This window comes from Leishmania mexicana, chromosome 25, assembly GCF_000234665.1.
Source record: "Leishmania mexicana MHOM/GT/2001/U1103 complete genome, chromosome 25".
Classification (NCBI taxonomy): Eukaryota; Euglenozoa; class Kinetoplastea; order Trypanosomatida; family Trypanosomatidae; genus Leishmania; species Leishmania mexicana.
Genome location: NC_018329.1, coordinates 177,989 through 195,482, shown reverse-complemented (window position 1 = coordinate 195,482; position 17,494 = coordinate 177,989). Strand labels below are relative to the sequence as shown.

At 57.7% G+C, this 17,494-nt stretch overlaps 4 protein-coding genes across 4 annotated transcripts; all 4 read left to right on the top strand.

Annotated features, from left to right (window-relative positions):
* Positions 1-807: 807 nt before the first annotated feature.
* Positions 808-1,398, top strand: LMXM_25_0560 (conserved hypothetical protein; the record flags this gene model as incomplete). Its single annotated transcript, XM_003876060.1, has 1 exon — positions 808-1,398. The coding sequence occupies one exon, from the start codon at positions 808-810 to the stop codon at positions 1,396-1,398; it is 591 nt and encodes a 196-aa protein (XP_003876109.1).
* A 1,009-nt stretch (positions 1,399-2,407) lies between these two features.
* Positions 2,408-4,435, top strand: LMXM_25_0550 (conserved hypothetical protein; the record flags this gene model as incomplete). Its single annotated transcript, XM_003876059.1, has 1 exon — positions 2,408-4,435. One exon carries the CDS (start codon positions 2,408-2,410, stop codon positions 4,433-4,435), a length of 2,028 nt encoding a protein of 675 aa, XP_003876108.1.
* Positions 4,436-5,765: 1,330 nt separating this feature from the next.
* On the top strand, positions 5,766-6,653 carry LMXM_25_0540 (conserved hypothetical protein; the record flags this gene model as incomplete). The annotated part of the gene is made up of 1 exon (XM_003876058.1): positions 5,766-6,653. One exon carries the CDS (start codon positions 5,766-5,768, stop codon positions 6,651-6,653), a length of 888 nt encoding a protein of 295 aa, XP_003876107.1.
* Positions 6,654-13,680: 7,027 nt separating this feature from the next.
* On the top strand, positions 13,681-15,651 carry LMXM_25_0530 (putative ABC transporter; the record flags this gene model as incomplete). The annotated part of the gene is made up of 1 exon (XM_003876057.1): positions 13,681-15,651. The coding sequence occupies one exon, from the start codon at positions 13,681-13,683 to the stop codon at positions 15,649-15,651; it is 1,971 nt and encodes a 656-aa protein (XP_003876106.1).
* Positions 15,652-17,494: the final 1,843 nt, after the last annotated feature.

Here is a 17,494-nt window from a genome sequence, read left to right as displayed (position 1 = left end):
ATCGCTCTCGACGACGTCAAGGATAGCAACGATGAGGAGGGGGTGGTGGTGGTGCTGGTGGGCACTGCCTTTTTTTCGTACGGGCTGCATTTTGTATTTTATTTGGTTGCTCGCTGTCAGTCCTCCTCGTCTCCCTTTTTTCTATTTCGTTTCGCCTGCCCATAGCTTCTACTGCACGTGGACTTGATGACGGCACCATACATTGCTTCCTGTTGCGGAAGGCCTTCGCGAGTGTACGGGGACGTTCATGAGCGTATCTTTTCCCTCTTTTGCGAGTGTGCTTGTATCTGTCTGTCTATGTATGAGTCTCTGCAAGCTCGCGCTAGCGCGCGCGATTGCCTTGGTGCTGAGGAAAGGTAGCAGCAGCAGCACCACGTGTGCTTGACGGCTCATGCTCTCCTTCCTCCATATGGTTGTGTACACGCATGGACAGATATGCCATCCCCCTCCCCTCACCCGAAAAGGCGCACGTAGCTACGCGGCCACATCGGGTTCCTCACACCGGTAGCTTCCCTCTTCCGTGCGTCTCGTTGTTCTCGCCTCACGTTCCTACCGCGACTGCCGAGCCTTGGCATTCGCTCTTGCGCGTGCACAGCACATCGGCAGTGTTGCTAAGACGCTCGCGCGTCGTCTCTCTCTCTCTCTGTCTGTGTGTGTCTCGGTCTCTGCACTCCCGTCCCTTTGTTCTTTCTTTCTCTTTCTTGCCTCACCGCGTTCCACGTGGCCGGTCAGTTGTGGGCGCAGCCGCTCAGCTGCGTGAACGCATACATACCCGTGCGGGCGGATAAGCAAAAACCTTCGAGCAGGATGCGTCCGTGTGCGATCGTGCTGCACCGCGGCACCATGTCGGCGAGTGTGCGGCCTCTTCTCGGAACAGCACTTCGCAGCGCGTCGTCTCGCCGCCAGATGCAGTTTGTCGTGTCGACCGGCGCAGGCCATGCCGCTGGCGTCGCTGTCTCCGCTCTGGGTGAGCAACGGCGCACTCAGTACGCGCAGATGCCGGGCAAGCGTGAGCAGGAGGCCTTCCTTACGCAGTTCGACCCGCTAGAGGTGCTTGACCTACCGTCGGACAGCACGGTGGAGGACATCGATGCTGCCTTTGAAAAGGCGAAGGCCAAGTACGGCCCCAACGGGAAGTACCCTGATGCCAAGATGGTAGACCGTGTCTTCCAAGCCCACGAGATCTTGAAGGATCCGGACTCGCCATACTATCTCAAGGCACACAGCAGCCAGACGGATCGTCAGCGCCTGCAGTTCCAGCTGCTCCCCAAGTCCAAGCGCCGCTTAGTTGAGTTTCAGGTGTGCCTCTTGATGCTGATTGTCTTCGGTGTGGCTGTGCTCGTCATACGGCTTGTGCTGCGCCCCATGAACCGCTCCATTCGTGCGGCAACGCGCTAAGACGCAAAGGGAGAAGAACGTCTGACTCCCTGCAGGGCACCCATGCATGCGCGTCCATATAGTGTGTGTGCCTGTGTGCCCACCTTGTCGGATCGAAGGCCTGATGGTTAGCGTGGTGTCTTGCGGTGGTGCCGATGTGTTGTTGGGTTGCCTTCCTGTTGCACACGTGGTTGCTGCGTCCACTTTGTTGCTTTGCTCTGGTTAACGGCATGCTTTCGTTTCTTGCCCCTCTCTTCGCTCTCACACGTGCCTTTTCCTCTACACCGCATCTTTTCCTCGGGGTCTGCAAGTGATATGGTGGCGGCGGCGGCGTACATCGAGGCCGCACCCCTCCCCTCCCTATCGCTTGCTGCAGAGGCGAGACGAGACGGCACCGGATGAGCCGCCATCATAATACCTAAATGAAAGAAGAGAGCGAAGGTGGAGTCGATGCAGCGGCACCTTCTCCTGCTCCGTTGGCGCAGTGTTCACAGCTCGTTGGGCGAGTGGTAGCAGCAGATAGAGGAGGCGGGGCGGGGCGGAGCGGGGAGGAGGGACGAGGGCGGCTGGGCTTATGGTGTGACAACCATGAAATGCTGCTCGTGAGCATGGAGAGAGGGCGTTTCTATCTTGCTCCTCCCGCCAACCTCTCTTCCCCCTCCGTGATCGCTACAGGCAGCGCTGCGCTGCAGAGTACAAAGCGCTCCCGTGGCGCTTAATCTGTCCTTGCCACGCCTTGCCATCGCATCCGTGTCCCACCGACCGCCAACGCGAGTGCGCAATGCCGCTGAGTTTTCCTCTTCCTTTTTCACTTGCATGTTCTTGTCCTCTGGCATTCGCTTGGCGCCGCCGCTGCCGCCGCCGCCCCTTTCCTCCGCTCACACACATCCCTGCCCAGCCACATGTGAAGCGCACATTTCGTCTCCCGCCTTTGCCTCCCGCTCCTCCTCAACATCTCTTGGTCCCCCTCTACCGCGCGGCCTCGCACCTCATCTCACCTCCGCCGTCGGCGCGTTACAGTCTGAAAGGTATGACACTTACGCAAGCCGCGCATGCCGGCGGTGCGACCAACTCGCGCCGAGGGGTGTCACAGCGGACATCCACAACTGCCGCTTTCTCGCCTTCTGCCACTATGCGACCTTCCATTGCACATCCGACAGCGGTTGATGCGGCAGCGAAGCGGCGAGCACATCCTAGACTGCGCGCAAAGTGGATGGAAGCAGCTGCGGCTCCTCAGTTGCGCGGTCGTCGCGCGGCCGCATGGCTCAGCGTGTGGGACAGCGCTTGTGCTGCACAGCGCGTGCGCATGCTGGAGGCGCTGAAGGCGCTGCACAGCGCGAGCAACAGCAACGCGTTGGAGGAGGACCTTGGCGACGCCGCACCCTTGCTGCTTACCCGCATCACGTCCTGGTGGAAGCTGCGCTACGGCGCGTGGGTGTCCGACGCTGTGACCTTGGCGGCCGCCGCGTCTATGAAAGCTGCTGGTGCCGCTGCCGCCAGTGCAACGCAAAAGGCCGCCACGAAAAACGGGGCTGCTCCTGTTTCCCATCCGTCCACGACGGCGCCAGACTCCAGGACAAACGCTTCCGCTGACGGATCATCCCTGGCAGGGACGTCTGCCTCAGCGGCGCCCTCGTCGGAGCTGCTGGCGCAGGTTGAGGCGATCACGATCTTTCTGCGCGGCTCTCGTTTTCTCATCCAGTTTGTGGAAGGCGGCGGGGCCGCGATTCTCACCCACTGCCTGGAGACAACGGCGAACTCACCGCCGCCGTTGTCGGCGTTGCCGGCAGCTAGTGGTGCTGCTGCTGCCACTGCCAGCTCCCCGGCGCCAGCTCTGCTCACGCAGGAGCGGCGGGCCATAACTCTGCTGCTCTTGCACGTCGTGAACGCAGGTCGCGTGTATCGCGAGATGGTGGGTGACAAGGAGGGCCTGCTGCATGTGTTGAATACTCTGCAGCGCGAAACAGATGCGCTGGTCGCCGGACCGCTGACGGAGCTGCTGGCCGTGCTTGGTCAAGGTCATCCACGCCTGGCGAGCGGAATTCAGACGGGGCTTCTGCGTGTGCTAGCAGACGCGGTGAAACCGGCGCAAGAGTTGAAGGCCACCGATGCGATGAACTTGGCGGAGTCGCGGCGCGTGTGTGAAGTAGTGGTGCTGCATACCGCTCGCGCCATCCGCGCCCTGCAGCTGCAGAGGGAGCAGCACCATTACGCTCAGTTTTACCTCGGCGACTGCGCAGAGGCGGTTCTGGAGGCCGGCGTGGACGACGTGCCCATCGTTGGTATGGATGATGCAGTGAATACGTGCAGCTTTTCGGGGATACCAGCCGGTGAACCGTCCGGCAGGACCTCCGCATGCGACCCTCTCCTGCGTCCCCTCAGTCGCAGCGAGTACCTCGATACACTCTTCCAGCTCGCCCTCGCCGATCAGGACATGGCGCTCCAAGTCGAGGGGTGCGAGCTGTTGAGCCTGGCCGCGAAAAACCTGCGCTTCACGCAGGACATCTTGACACGCTGTCTCGACGCGGTTGAAGACGATGAGTACGCCATCCACTGCGATGAGGAGGACGCCAACGCCCAGAAGGAGCGTCTGCGGCGTCAGCGCCGGCAGCTCTCGTGCGGTCGCACGGCAGCGCTGCTTCTCATCTCGCGCCCCATGACAAGCCAGAGACGCCAGCTGCTGCTGCGTCTTGTGTCGCAGCGTGGTGGACACTTGAGCTTTCTCAAGCACCTGCGCTTGACGGTGCATGGCGACACTTCCTCCGTGGTCGACTGCTGCCACGCACTGCAGTTCATTGTGCGCGCGGCTGCGGAGAAGCAGCGCCAGCATATGGATTTCAGCTGTGCGTTGAGATTGCCGGCAGTCAGTGGTGGCGGCGGCGACTGCACCGCCTCTGGCGCGTTGTGGCTGCGGGTAACGGAGGCAGTTCAGGCGGCGCTCGGCGAATCGATGTTTCGACTGCTCCTCTTCCAGAAGTTGTCGGAGTCGGACTGTATGGCGCTCTTGCGGGCTGCACGTGCCGCGGTGGTGCCTCTCGGCGGCGCTGAGGCCTGTTGAACCGCGAAGGATGCTCTCCTTTTTCCTGCAGCACCCACGGACTGTGCCCTTCGTTGCGAGATGTGGCGCCACCCTTTTCCTGTCCGCAGCGGCGTAACCCTGGCCCTCCAGAGATCTTTCCCTCTCCTCTGACCCGTGTCATTGCTTTCCTCGCCTTTGGCAGTGCTCTTCTCGACTTGCCCCTTCTCGTTTCTCTCCCTCTGTGCCGAGAGGGGGAGGGGTGCGGGGGGGCCGAAGTCTCACGCACATGTACACTATGTGGAGCCCCACCCCAACACCCGTTACCCCATGACGACTCCGTGGTGGGAGTATGCAGCGCTACGACAGGGGCGCTTATAAGCTCTCAACCGTGACATTATCGTTTCGCTGTCGCTTCAGGCGGCGGAATTTGCCTTCAGCAACGTTTTATGCGTGCCGTTGTGCGCGTGGCATGGCGATCGCTGCCATTGCACTTGAAGGCAAGGGAGGGGGGTTTCGTTTTTTTTTTTGGTGTGTGGGTGGGTGGTCATTGAATGTCCTTTCTTCTTTGTTTCCTTACGAGGTTTGATCCTGAGACTCACCGAGTTCAACGACACAGCTGAACATGACAGACAAAGTAGAGGCATGGCAGCGGCAGTGGAGCATCTCACGGCTCATCCGCGTTCGCCCCCCCCCTCATGCAGCTCATTGTATTCTCCTCCCACCCCCTCATTCACTGAAGGTACGAATACAGGCAGAAACAGAAACAGACAGGATGTGCGTGTGTATGCATGCATGTGTCTGCTCTTGCTGCAGTGCCTCAATCGTTGTGCTTGCCTGCCTCTCCGTCTCTCTCCCTGCCCCTTCTATCTGCCTTACCCCTTTTTCTCTACCTCGATGTTCCACGTGTACATGGGCTCCCCGCACCGCGTCCCGCCTCTCCACTCCACCGCCTCCCTCCACACACACACACACACACACGCACACACATGCACTCACAACTCCGTATATGTATCAGCTCTCTCACTCTCACCCGTTCTTACCAAACGCTGCCTCGCTCTCGCTATCTCCATCTGCGCTTCCCTATTTAAGATTTCTTCTTTTTCTTTTTTTCTTTCCTTTTTGCTCGTCTACCCGTTCACACAAAGCCGTTTTCTTCATCTCTTGGGCTCATCAGTCCCCCTCCCCCCTCCCCTTTGCCGCCTCCTCCACCCACCGGCACCGCATCTCACATAACATGTGAGCTGATCATCATCACACCTCGTAGGAAAACTCGTGCTTTTGGCCATTACCCCCATTCATCCGCCACCTCCCTCTCTCTCTCGCAAGCGCGACAACACAGCAGCTAAAAGGAAAAAAAAAGAAAACAAAAATGCAGAACTCCGTAGGCGACGTGATCAACCTCATCAGCAAGAGTGAGATCCGTTATGAGGGTCAGCTGCACTCTATCAACACTGAGGAAAACACCGTGAGCCTGTCGAATGTGCGCATCTACGGTACCGAGGGCCGCAAGGGCGGCGGCGTGGAAGAGGTGCCGCCGACGGAGCAGCTGTTCGAATTCATCGTGTTCCGCGGTTCAGATATCAAGGACCTGACGGTCTTCCGCGACAACAGCTCCCCGCAGGCGCGCGACCCTGCTATTGTGGAGGTGCACGCCCCAGTGCGCGGTCGTGGAGGACGCGCCGCAGCCGCGGCTCCTGGACCGGCGGCGGCGACGGTGGCGAGCAGCGCTGCCACTCGTGGCACCCGCTCCTTCTACGACGAGGCTCAGCCGTACAACCGCGGTGGCGGTGGCGCGCGCCGTGGCGGCTACGGCGCCGGCCGCTATAATAACAATAACGGCGGCGGCAACAACAACAGCAACAACCGCAATCACCGCGGTGGCTACAGCGGTCGCGGCGGATCGGGCAACTACCGCCGCAACTACCGCGACTGCCACACTGGCCAGGACTTCAAGCCCGCCGACGTTGGCGCGACGGAGAAGTTCGAGGGAGATTTCGATTTTGCGAAGTGCCGCGAGGAGTTCGAGAAGAAAAAGATTGAGTTCGAGAAGGCCAAGGAGGACGCCAAATCTCACGCCAAGGCCTACAACAAGAGCAACTTCTTCGACACCATCTCGTGCGACCAGAAGGAGAAGAACAGCATGAATCGCGCCGAAATGCGCAAGGCGGACACCGAGACCTTCGGGTCGGAGATGGTGAGCAGCATGCGCGGCTTCCGTCGTGGCCGCGGCGGTCGTGGACGCTACCAGCAGCGTTGAGCATAGAGGAGGGGAGGGGTGGAGGGCGGACGTGTGCGAGAGCGGCGTCAATGGCACCGGCTCGTCCTCCTCTGCCTCCTCGCGCACAGCGAAACGTGCATGCGCTGATGACGATAGGAAACATGCAAAGAAAGGTTGCTTGTACGATCCAGCCCTTTCTGTGCTTGGTCACCGTCCTCCTTGCGCACACGAATGGCATCACACGCTAAACTGCGGCATTGATAACACGTGAGAAGTGGGGAGAGAGAGACGGAAAGTTCTATGGCGCGCACTGCATGCAGTAGCTGCAGCCGAGGAAGAGGGCCCGGAAGGGACATCTGTGCGAGGCGCAGAAGCGAGGAGGACAGGTGCTGAAGCGAGAAGGCGAGGACGAGGCCGAGAGACGAAGGAGGAAGACGCACGTCCGGTCATCCTGACGGTCCTGGATTACCTTTTTTTTCGGCCTCGCTTCTCTTTCGGTGCTGGCGCTCTAACTCGTCCGTCTCTCCCACCCCTCGGCCCTTAGCTCTCTGCGCCTCATCACTTCTCTCGAAGACTCTCCCGCGACGCCCATGCGATGTCGCGCCAGAGAGGGCGAGAAAAAAAGAAGGATCACGCCGGCGTCGACTGCGACAAGACGTGTATGCGTCCTTCACCTTGCATAAATTCACCCCCCCCCTCCACCCCACCCCCATACACACACTGCACCTAACCTCTACATGTATGGCCCAACTGGCATTCCCACGTGCGCACCACCGACTGGATCAGCATGCAGCAACACATTGTGCAAGATGCATTTTGAGATATGTTTGCGCGCCTCTTATTTCTACACACCTTTTTTTTTCGTTGGTTCTCTGTTCGTTGTTTCTGTTTTCTCCCTCCCTCTCTTTCTCACGTATGTGAGGCGGTTCTCCACCCTCACCCCATCCCATGGACTCCATGTGTGCTCCTCTTGTTATCTTTTTCTCCTCATCTCTCTGGACACCTTCTTTGCCTCTCCTGCTGCACTCGCTGTGCGCGTGCGTGAATGCGCTGCCCACCTGAGTTGCGGATCTCACCGCCACCACAGCAGAGCGGGAGCACAGCAAGAAAATAACGAGAGAAGTGGAGTAATAAGAAAGGGATGACTGTATCGCTCAGTTCCACCACCGCGCAGCGCCGCTCCTTCATTCTGTCCCTCGCCGGCGTCACCGCCTTACGGCCGTCGAGGTTTCCTTCTCTTCCACCTCCTCTCCTTGGTCCCCGCTCTCTCTCTCTCGGTTTATGTTGTTGTGTTGTGTTGTTGGGTTGTCTCTCCTCCTCTCTCGCTCTTGTCCGTGGTCGCCCCCCTTCTGTTCCCTGTTGCTCCTCTCGCTGCCCTCCCCTCCCCCTCCCCTTTCTCTCGCCGCTCGCCTTACTTCCTCCTTTCGTTTGTTTCTTCGACATGAGCGTGTGGGACCTTTGATGTTTCTTTTTTTTTATGTTGCGCCCACGCGCATGTGTGTTGTGTGCTGTGTGCGTTTCGATTTTTCATGGTTTCCATTTATGTGTTCTTGTCTTATCACTCTTTCATCTCTTCGTTTTCGCTGTGTGTGGTTTCGTATCGCAACACCATTACCTCCACCGCCACCATCGCCACCGGTACCGTTTCTCCTCGCCCCCCCCCTCTCTCGCTCGTCCATGCCCATCTGGGCTCGTGTGCGTGTGCGTGCGTGTGTGTGAGTGGATCCATGCTTGAGCGCGTGCCTGCGTGCTGCCTTGCCGTTTTTCCCCCATTTTTCCCCTCTGATTTGGTGTGTTTGTGGCATTTTCTTTGTCTCTCGTCCTCTTGCACGCACACGCGCACGCTCTTTCTCTCCTTTTCCTGTTCGAAACAACATCAACAACAACACGAAGAAAGGTCGAGCGAGCAGTGCGCTTCGTTCGCCCCGCCTCGCTTTCCCGTTCTTTGCTTGCACGCCCCCTCCCCCATCCCCCTCCTCCTCCTCCCTTTCCATTGGTTTATATATATATATATGTTGTTGTTTTGTGGGGGGAGGGGGAGGGGGAGGGTGGGGGGTTTCTACCCTCTTTTCCCCCTTTTTTCTCCTTTCGTCGTAGGACTCTTCGGCTGCATGCGTGTTCTTCGTCTTGTGCTGGACTTGTATGGTTTACTTGCCCCTCACTCTCTATGTGTGTGTACGTGTGTGTGTTCCTGTGTCTCCGTGTGCGTGTGTGTGTGCATGCGTGCTTGCTTGCAGCGATGCGTGTTCGCGAGCGAGTCTCCATGATCTGTTCGCCCCTCCGTACATACACATACGCGCACACATACACTCGCCCCAGTGTTTATACGCGCGTACTTCCTCACACATATTTCAGGGCAGACCCGAGCAGACGCATCTCTAAGGACGGAAGAATTCCCCCCTCCCCTCCCCAACGAAAAATGTTGATATATGAAGAGAGTGAGCTTTGAGAGAGGGATATACTTACGCGACAGTGACGAGGAAGCCATTGTGCCCCCCTCCCCCTTTGGCCCTTCCTGGGAAGGGCCAACAGAAAAAAAAGGATATGGGGCGGCGGTATGGAGAGAGAGAGCACGAGAGAGCGAGAGCCCACCGAAACAAGCGAGGGGCAGGGGTGCGGATGCGCAACCAAACAACATATATATATATAACACCTATCGAGGGAGGACGAGGAGCCACAAGCAGTCGTGATTCGTGTGTGCGTGTGTCTGCCTTTCTGTATCGACGAGGACGTGAAGAGGGCACGGTGGTGTGTTGTGGGAGTGTGTGTGGGATTGTTTTCTCTTTTCATGTTGCTTCACAGTGTAGCGTACCTCCTCTTCCTCGTTGTGCTTGTTGTTATCCCTTGAGCAGCTGGCCACTTAATTTCCACCCTCTCCACGCGGACCGCCTTCCTCCCGCTCGCCTCCACACGCGCGCGCGCGTACATACCTGAACAAGACCATCCAGGCATATGCCTGACTAAAAAAAGGAAAGAAACAGACACGGGAGGATCTACAAGTACACACTTACATGTGCCCGGTTCCTGCCTCTGCGCGCATGCGAGTGTGTGTAGGCCTGTTAATACGTCTGCGCCGGATCCTTCGTGACTGTGCGTGTGTGTGCACGGACGTGTGTGTGTGTGTGTGCTCTTGCTCACGAAAAAGGAGCGGCTCTGCGTGTGTGTGAGTGGTCTGGATGCATGCGCCGCGCTGTAGTATGTGCATGCATATGCATGGATGCGCAAGATAGAGGGACTACGTGGGTGCGTGAATGTGAGTCTGTGTGGTTGTGTGCGCCCGTGTGTGTCTGCACGACGCTGTGTACATGTTGTCTTACTGCTGCACGCTTTTTCCCCCTCTCCGTTGCCCCGGCGCCGACGTCGAAAGAGGATAGGATGGTGGCGAATCGGCCGAGTGGGTAGTGGTAATCGGATAACGGCGGTGCCTGGCAAGCACTGTTGGAGAGGCTGTGACTGACTCTTTCTTCAGTGTACTGCCCTCATGCCCCTCTCTGTATGCGCGCACGAGTTGGACGGTCGACTGCGTTGATGCCTCTGCATCTGCTGCGTCGTCCCTGTGTGTGTGCGCAGGTACATTGTGCATGTGCATGTGTGTGTGCGCGTGCGCTCGTTTCTTTGCCAAGGGAAACACATACAGAGAAAAGCGGCCGACGAGGGGGGGGGGAACACAGAGAGGGAAGACGAGGACGCGGAGCAACAATGGATCACACAAACACACACACACACACACACACACGTACACACGCGAGCAGGCAAGCAAGAATTTCAGAAGAACCAAACAAAAAAAAACGGAAAGAAAAAGGAGAGATGAGAGCGATCTGAAGGAGATGTGCGAATGCTTTGATCTCTCTTTTCTGCGTATATATGAATATATGTACGTGTGTGCGTGTTTGTCTGATATGCCCTCTATCACCCCAGATGTCCGCCGAATACAGCTACACACACACACACACACACGTATACGTATCCTTCCCTCTCACGCAGACCATCATCTCGGCATGCAACCGAATGAACAGCAAACAAAAGGAGATCGCGATCTGAGTCTTCCATCGTCGGCTGTCTCTTCTTCATTTTTTTCCCCGCTCGCCCCTCGAAAGCACGCACACACACGCGCGCACAGTGACACGCATGCGTGCATGAATGCGTAGGCAACCGTGTGCTTGTGTGTGTTCTTTTTTTTCGGATTTGCCTTGCTCGTTTTCTCTTGCGTTGCCCCCTCCCTCCCCCTCAGCCGTGAATGCGCCTCCGCCCACGAATTAGTGCCGACTGTGTCATCTACACCCCCCCCACACACACCCTAAGTGTGTCTCTCTTCCTCTTTTTTGTGTGTGTGCGCGCGCGTGTGTTTCTTTGTTGTTGTTAGTCTCCCACCCACCCACCTTTTTTTGTTTCATTATTAGCTTCCATTTACCCTCTTCGAATTCTTTTTTTTCTTCGCTTCCTGTGTTGTTGTTGGGCTGTCTGTGTGTCTGTCTGCGCGCGCGCGTGTGTGTGGGTGGACGGCTGTCTGGGAGACCTCATCATCTCTTTTCACGTTCTCTCACCTCTCCTTTTCCTCTGTATTTTCTCGTCCGTGTGTGCGCGCGCTTTCTCAAGAAAGCGGGAAAAATGCAGTCAAACGACGTCTCTCTATGTTTGCCTGCGAGTCTATAAGTGTGCGCTTTTTTTTTGTTTTACCGGGTGATTGCCACGCTGGGACGGTTGGCAGTGCTTTGCTCACTTTTCGTGTGTGAGTGTGTTTGGTTTTAAAGGCACTTCTTTCTCAGTCTTTTTTCCCCCTAACGCTCTCCCTCTGTCCGTGTTTCTGTCGCCGTCTTGATATGCCGTATCCTGAATGGTATCGTTCTGTTACTACTCCTCTCGGAGGTTCTCTGGCTCCTGCAGCGCGTCCATGTGTGTGTGTGTGTGTCTGTGTGTGGTGCCGCGTGTGCTGACGTTTTTCATATATGAATGCGCAGTTTTGTTTTTTACCTTGACGTTGTTCCATCTTACACCTCCCCCCTTTCTTGGATTTTCTGTTTTTGATGAGTGCCGGCTCGATGACCTTGACATACTTTAATGCAGCCACGCGCTCTTCTCGCTCCGTGTCTTCCAGCTTCCCACGCGAGGCGAACACTGTTGACGGAGGAGTGTTTAGGGGAGAGAGAGAGCATTGCGTGAAGGTGGTGAGGGGAGGTAGGGGGGAGAGTCTCTTCTCTTTCTCGTCTTGCTCGTTCACTCGCATCGACGCACCAGTGCACACACACACAGAGTAAGGACGTGATGCATACACGCGTGCACACACGGAGAGAGCGAGGGCAAGAGAGAGTAGACAGGGCTCAAGTACGAAAAACCTGCACCTCTACGCCCCAATGAACTACATTCTCTCGGACACCAATACAGAAGTATGTAAACCCGCCCGCCCGCACTCGCCCACGAAAACACTTGGAAGATGTGCACATGTCAAGGCACGCGGCGTCAGGACGCAGAGGAAGAAAGAAGGTCAAGGCCACACAGTAAACAGGTGTGCAGGTAATACTGGTAGCACGGCCTTCGATGAGCAAAGACGGAGGACGAAGCTAAAATGTATGTAACTGTTAAAGCTCAGAACGAAAGAAAAAAAACGAAACTGCTGCGCCGCGTCCAACCTTTCTCATGTCTTCGTCTTTTTTTTTGTGTTCTTCTTTCTATCGTTGTCTGCGTGTGTGTGCGTGCGTTCGTGTGTGTGTGTGTGTGCGTGTATGTGTGTCTGTGCGTGCGTGCGAGCGTGTCAGCGGGTATATGCGTACGTGTGCGTGTGCGCGTGCGCGTGTGTCTGTGCGTGTGTGCGTGAGGCCGATTCTCTGCGATTCAATGTTTCCTTTTCTCTTCCTTTTTTTTCGTTGTTGTTGTTGTCGTTGTGCCGTCGGGTCTCCGTCTTTGGGTCGTTCCCATTTGTTTTCCGTGTTTGATGTCCACAAGAGAGAGAGATGGAGAGAGATGGAGAGGGAGGGGGAGGGAAACGAAGGCATGGGGTACGCACACACCATGTGCTTGATTGACACCCCTCCCCCTCCTCCCCCTTCCCCCTCTCCCTCCAAACAAACCACAAACAGCGACGTGAAGAGGCATGCGTCCTCGGAAAACAAAAGCAAAACGGAACGACAACAACAAAAGGAAGCGAGCGGCGTACATTCTTTTGTCGTCCTCCTCATCGGCAACCCGATCTGAGTTCTCGGCTGCGGTTGGTTGGGCCACGCCAGGCAGGCACCGTGTCGGATGCTGGTGATGAGGATGGGGGTGAGGGCGAAAAGGGTACATTGATTTCCCCCCATTCTCTCTTGCGCTTTCTCGGACACGGGCTCTCTGCAGATGACCCTGGCGAGGAAACGGAGGGCAGCGACAGGTACGAGGTTGACGAGAGGGGCTTAGGAGGAGGGGGGGCATTCGCGGCTCCTCCTTCTCTGCTCCTTCTGCTGTGCTTCGCCTTCCGAGAATACACCTCATCTCGAATGGCGCTGTTGCCCTCTATGCGCGAGGTTGGCGGCCGTGGTGGCAGAGAGGTCAACCTTGTCAATGACGCGTGTACCCGCGGGGGACAAACGCTCGCCAAAGAGGGAAAAAACTATTGCACGCCCTTCGCACAAGCCTTCGTGCCTTCACCTCCTCCGCCACTCTCAGTGGTGCACAGCTACATTTTTAAAAAAAATCCTCTGTGCCGTGCACGTTCTCCCTCCTCTCTTTCGCGTCTCTGTCGTCTGGCCATTATTGCTACATTGCGGACGGCGGAGGGGATCCACTTGGTGCACCCCCACCCCCACGCGGCTTGCATAGCGCTCCCCCCTCTTTGAGCCACCACAATCATCGAAGCAGCAGAGGCCGATCTCTCGTTGGCTTCTTCTGCCTGCTTTCATCTCCGTGAAACTCTGTCTCAGTTGCACACGTGCTTTTCTTCACACACTCACACACACACACACGAGCCGACGTCTCTCTCCCGTTCTCCGGATTTCTCTTCTCGCCGAGCCCCCCCTCCCGTGCTTTCTCTTGCTTTCAGCACATATTTTCTGCCATCTCTCCTTCTTTCACTTCTCCCTGCTTCACCTCCGAGATGCGGAGCTCCTCGCGGCTTGTCTGGCAGCCCGTCTCGCGTACCGCCTTGACAAGCGTGCGGCGGCTCGCCTCCGACATTCGTCTGCGCACTGACTATGGCAACGCTACGCCAGCGCAGCGCCCCACGGCAAGCAAAAGCCTCATCTATGTGACAGAGCCGGCAACGCGGAAGGGCTCTTTTGCCCGCTATGTGCGGTCTGCTCGGGACCAGGCGCCGTACATTGCCGGCGCCGTGGTGGGGGTGTGCATCTACAGCGCGGCCACACTCGCCATTCCCGCCGGGTTTGGTGCGCTCATCGACCAAGCAAGCAGAGGGCAGATGCCGCTCGGCACGTCGATGCAACTGCTGGGCTGGTTCAGTCTCTGTGCGACGGGCAACTACCTGCGGTTGTACTGCATCGGCTACGCAGGCGAGAGCATTATCGCGAAGCTGCGCCGCGCCTTGTACAGCGGCATCTTGCGGCAACCGGCAGCGTTTTTCGACTCCACAGAGAACCGCACCGGCGCGCTCGTGCAACGACTGTCCATGGACTGCAACGTTGTGGGCAGCTCCCTGACAGAGGCGGTGACAAACGGCAGCAAGAATCTACTGCAGACGATCGGCAGCATCACCGTGATGCTCTACTACTCACCGCTGCTGACGAGCGTGATTGTGTGTATGATACCGCCGGTGGCCATCTTCGCCGGCTCGTACGGCCGTTACATTCGTAAGTTGCAGCACAACATGCAGGATGCCCTGGCCGACATGGGCACCGTCGCCGAGGAGCGGCTGTCGAACATCCGCACCGTGAAGGCCTTCGGCACCGAGGCGCAGGAGGAGTCCTGGTACAGCAAGAACGTCCAACGTGTCTTCGATCTCAGCATGCGCATGGTGCGCTGGAACTCCGTCTACGTTGCGTCACTGCAGACGGTGGGGTATGGTGCCATGTACTGTATCATGTGGGCCGGCTCGATGCTCGTCACCTCCGGCCATCTGACCCCTGGCGTTCTCTTCTCCTTTATGCTGTATACGGTGTACTGCGGCATTGGGCTGATGGGGTTGACGAATCTGGCCACCGAGATTAATAAAGGCTACGGCGCCTCGCTGCGGCTCTTTGACATCCTGGACAAGGCCGAGGCAGTGCGGCAGAAGCACACAGCATGCAAACAGCTGACGCCGATTACGTGCAACTGGCGCGTGACTTTCAAGGGCGTGTCCTTCGCCTACCCTACGCGGCCGGAGGCGCTCATCTACAGAAACATGAGCCTCACCATCGAGCCATCCCGCTGCACTTGCGTTGTCGGCAGCAGCGGCTCCGGCAAGTCGTCCTTGGCCATGTTGCTGCTGAAGCTATACGAGCCGACAGCCGGCTTTGTGCAGCTTGGCGAACACGACCTCCGCGACATCAGCTCACATTGGCTGCACGAGCACATTGGCTACGTTGGGCAGGAGCCGGTGCTGTTTGGCGGGTCCATCGCACAGAACATCGCCTACGGCACTCCAGGCCGCAACTGGGATGATCCAATCGATCGCTGGCTTTACGCTGCCGTCGTCGAGGCGTCCCGGAAGGCCAACGCGCACGACTTCATTTCCGCGCTACCGGACGGGTACGACACGTTCGTTGGCGAGAGCGGCCGCAGCCTGTCTGGCGGGCAGAAGCAGCGCATCGCCATCGCGCGTGCCCTGATGCACAATCCGCGTATCACCATCCTGGACGAGGCGACGTCTGCGCTCGACAGCGAGAGTGAGGTGGTGGTGCACGACGCCATCTCGCGCCTGATCGAAGAGTCGAAGGACTCGAAGCGGCAGCACACGGTGCTCATGTTTGCACACAAGTTGAGCATGATCCGAAAGGCGGACCACATACTCGTACTGGACAAGGGCCAGGTTGCTGTTGAGGGCACCTTCGCGGAGGTGTCCAAGAGCAAGCTCTTCTGCGACCTCGTGGGGCTCGTTGCCACACCACAGGTAAGCGCCGGCACGTCGTGAGTGCAGGTTGTTGAGGTAGTGTGGGATGTCTCTCCCATCCCCCTTCCCCCACTGGCAGCTCTAGTTGAGCGTGAACTCGCTGGATTCCTCTACCGCGCGTGTAGAGAAGGAAGCGCGGGCAGAGGAGAGGGCGTGGTGTGCGTGCGTGCACGTGTGTGTGTGCGGCAGAGAGAACACTGGTAAGCCCCCTCATCTCCCCCGCTCTACTTTTCCAGTCCTCGTTCGCGCTGTTGGAGTGCGCCACTGCGGCACCGAGCGCGCATGACGCTCTAACGAGCGGTGTCTACTGACGTGAGTAGGCCTAGGCTCTTGTGGCGTGGGTGGTGCTTGAGGCTCGTTGACGGCACCATTGCTCTCCATATCCCCTTCTCGCGTTCCCCTCCCCCTTCTGTGTGGCTTGCCTGCCACTTGACTCCCTCTCTCTGTGTGTGTGTGGAGGGGCGAGAGGGGAGAGACTTGGGGTAGACACCACTGCGCATACGGACCTCCCCCTCTCTATCGTCGATGCCTTCTCTCTCACTTTCCTTCTCTGTTCCACCTAACTACCTCCGTGTTATACAGCGCTTTCTTACGAAAACAGAAGTAAAGAGCTATCAGTGGCGAGAAAACCACTGTGGACCGAGCGCAGGCTTGTGTCGCGGCCGAACAGGAGAGCCACCGGCATCTCCTCGTGCGCTCTCTTTTTTCCTTGTGCGCAGATGCCCGAGGGACTCTGTTTCTGCGTGTGCGTGTGCCCATGGCGGACAGCATGAGCGCACGCAGGTGCCGCCTTTCCGCTTTCCCTGTGTGCCTAGCAGCTGCCACCATCTCCTGCAAGCGCGCGCACGCACATGCGCGCATGCGTGCACTCAAGCAACATGTGCACCTCTCCCTGCTCCTGACCGACTGGCTGCAGCACCGTCTTGAACGCTTTCGTCGGCCTCCTCCTCTTGCTGCCTGTTGCTGGCTCCTCTCGTAATTCCACTGATACACCCCGCCAGCATCTGTCAACACCCACAAGCACTTCTCCTCCTCATGTCTTCTACGCACATTTTCAGCTTTAGCGCTCACCCCCCAGGATTCACGTGGCTAGCTAGTTAGTGTGACACCCCTCCGTCCTCTTTCCCCGTCTGTGTCTCTCGCTCGCTCTTACCGCTTCCGTCCACCCAAGCGACTCCATTGTTGTACAAGCAATCCAAAGCAGAAGCAAAAAAGAGAAAGAAATGAAGAAGGCAATTGTTGCTTTCTCCCTTTTGTTTCGTAGTGCTTCATCTCACGCTCGACGCCGCTCGTTGGGACCCGGACGGTCTTCCGCACTCGCCCACATCTTCCTCGCTCACTCTTTACAGACTGTGTGTGTGTGTGTGTGTGTGTGTGGTGCTTGTCGTTGCGCTTCGCCTCGCGACGCACGCCCGCCACCGCTGCCGCGCAGCCATCGGAGACGCGACGCCAAACTCCAAGTTGACGTGGCCAAAAAGAAAAGAAGAAAACGAAAAAAGAAAACAAAGAAAGGAAATCGAGCGCATCGTGTGCGAAGGACGCGCCAACACAGACACGCGCACTGGAGTCTATCGAGCAGTCCTGTGCTGCACTCTCGTTGCCCTCTTTTTTTTTTCACTTTGGTGCGCCCTACCTCCTCCTCCTCCTCCTCCAGTGGCTGGTCTTGCCTAATACACACCCACACCCACACACAGAGAAACTTCACTAAACAAAATATAAGACGCACGCAAGCAAACACGAGAACATAACGTTGTCCGACCCACGCACGCGCAGAGGAGCGATTCCCCCCTCCTCCTCCTCCTCCTCCTCCTCCTCCTCCTCCTCCTCCCCACTCCGCTACCTCTCCTCTCACACCCATCATCAT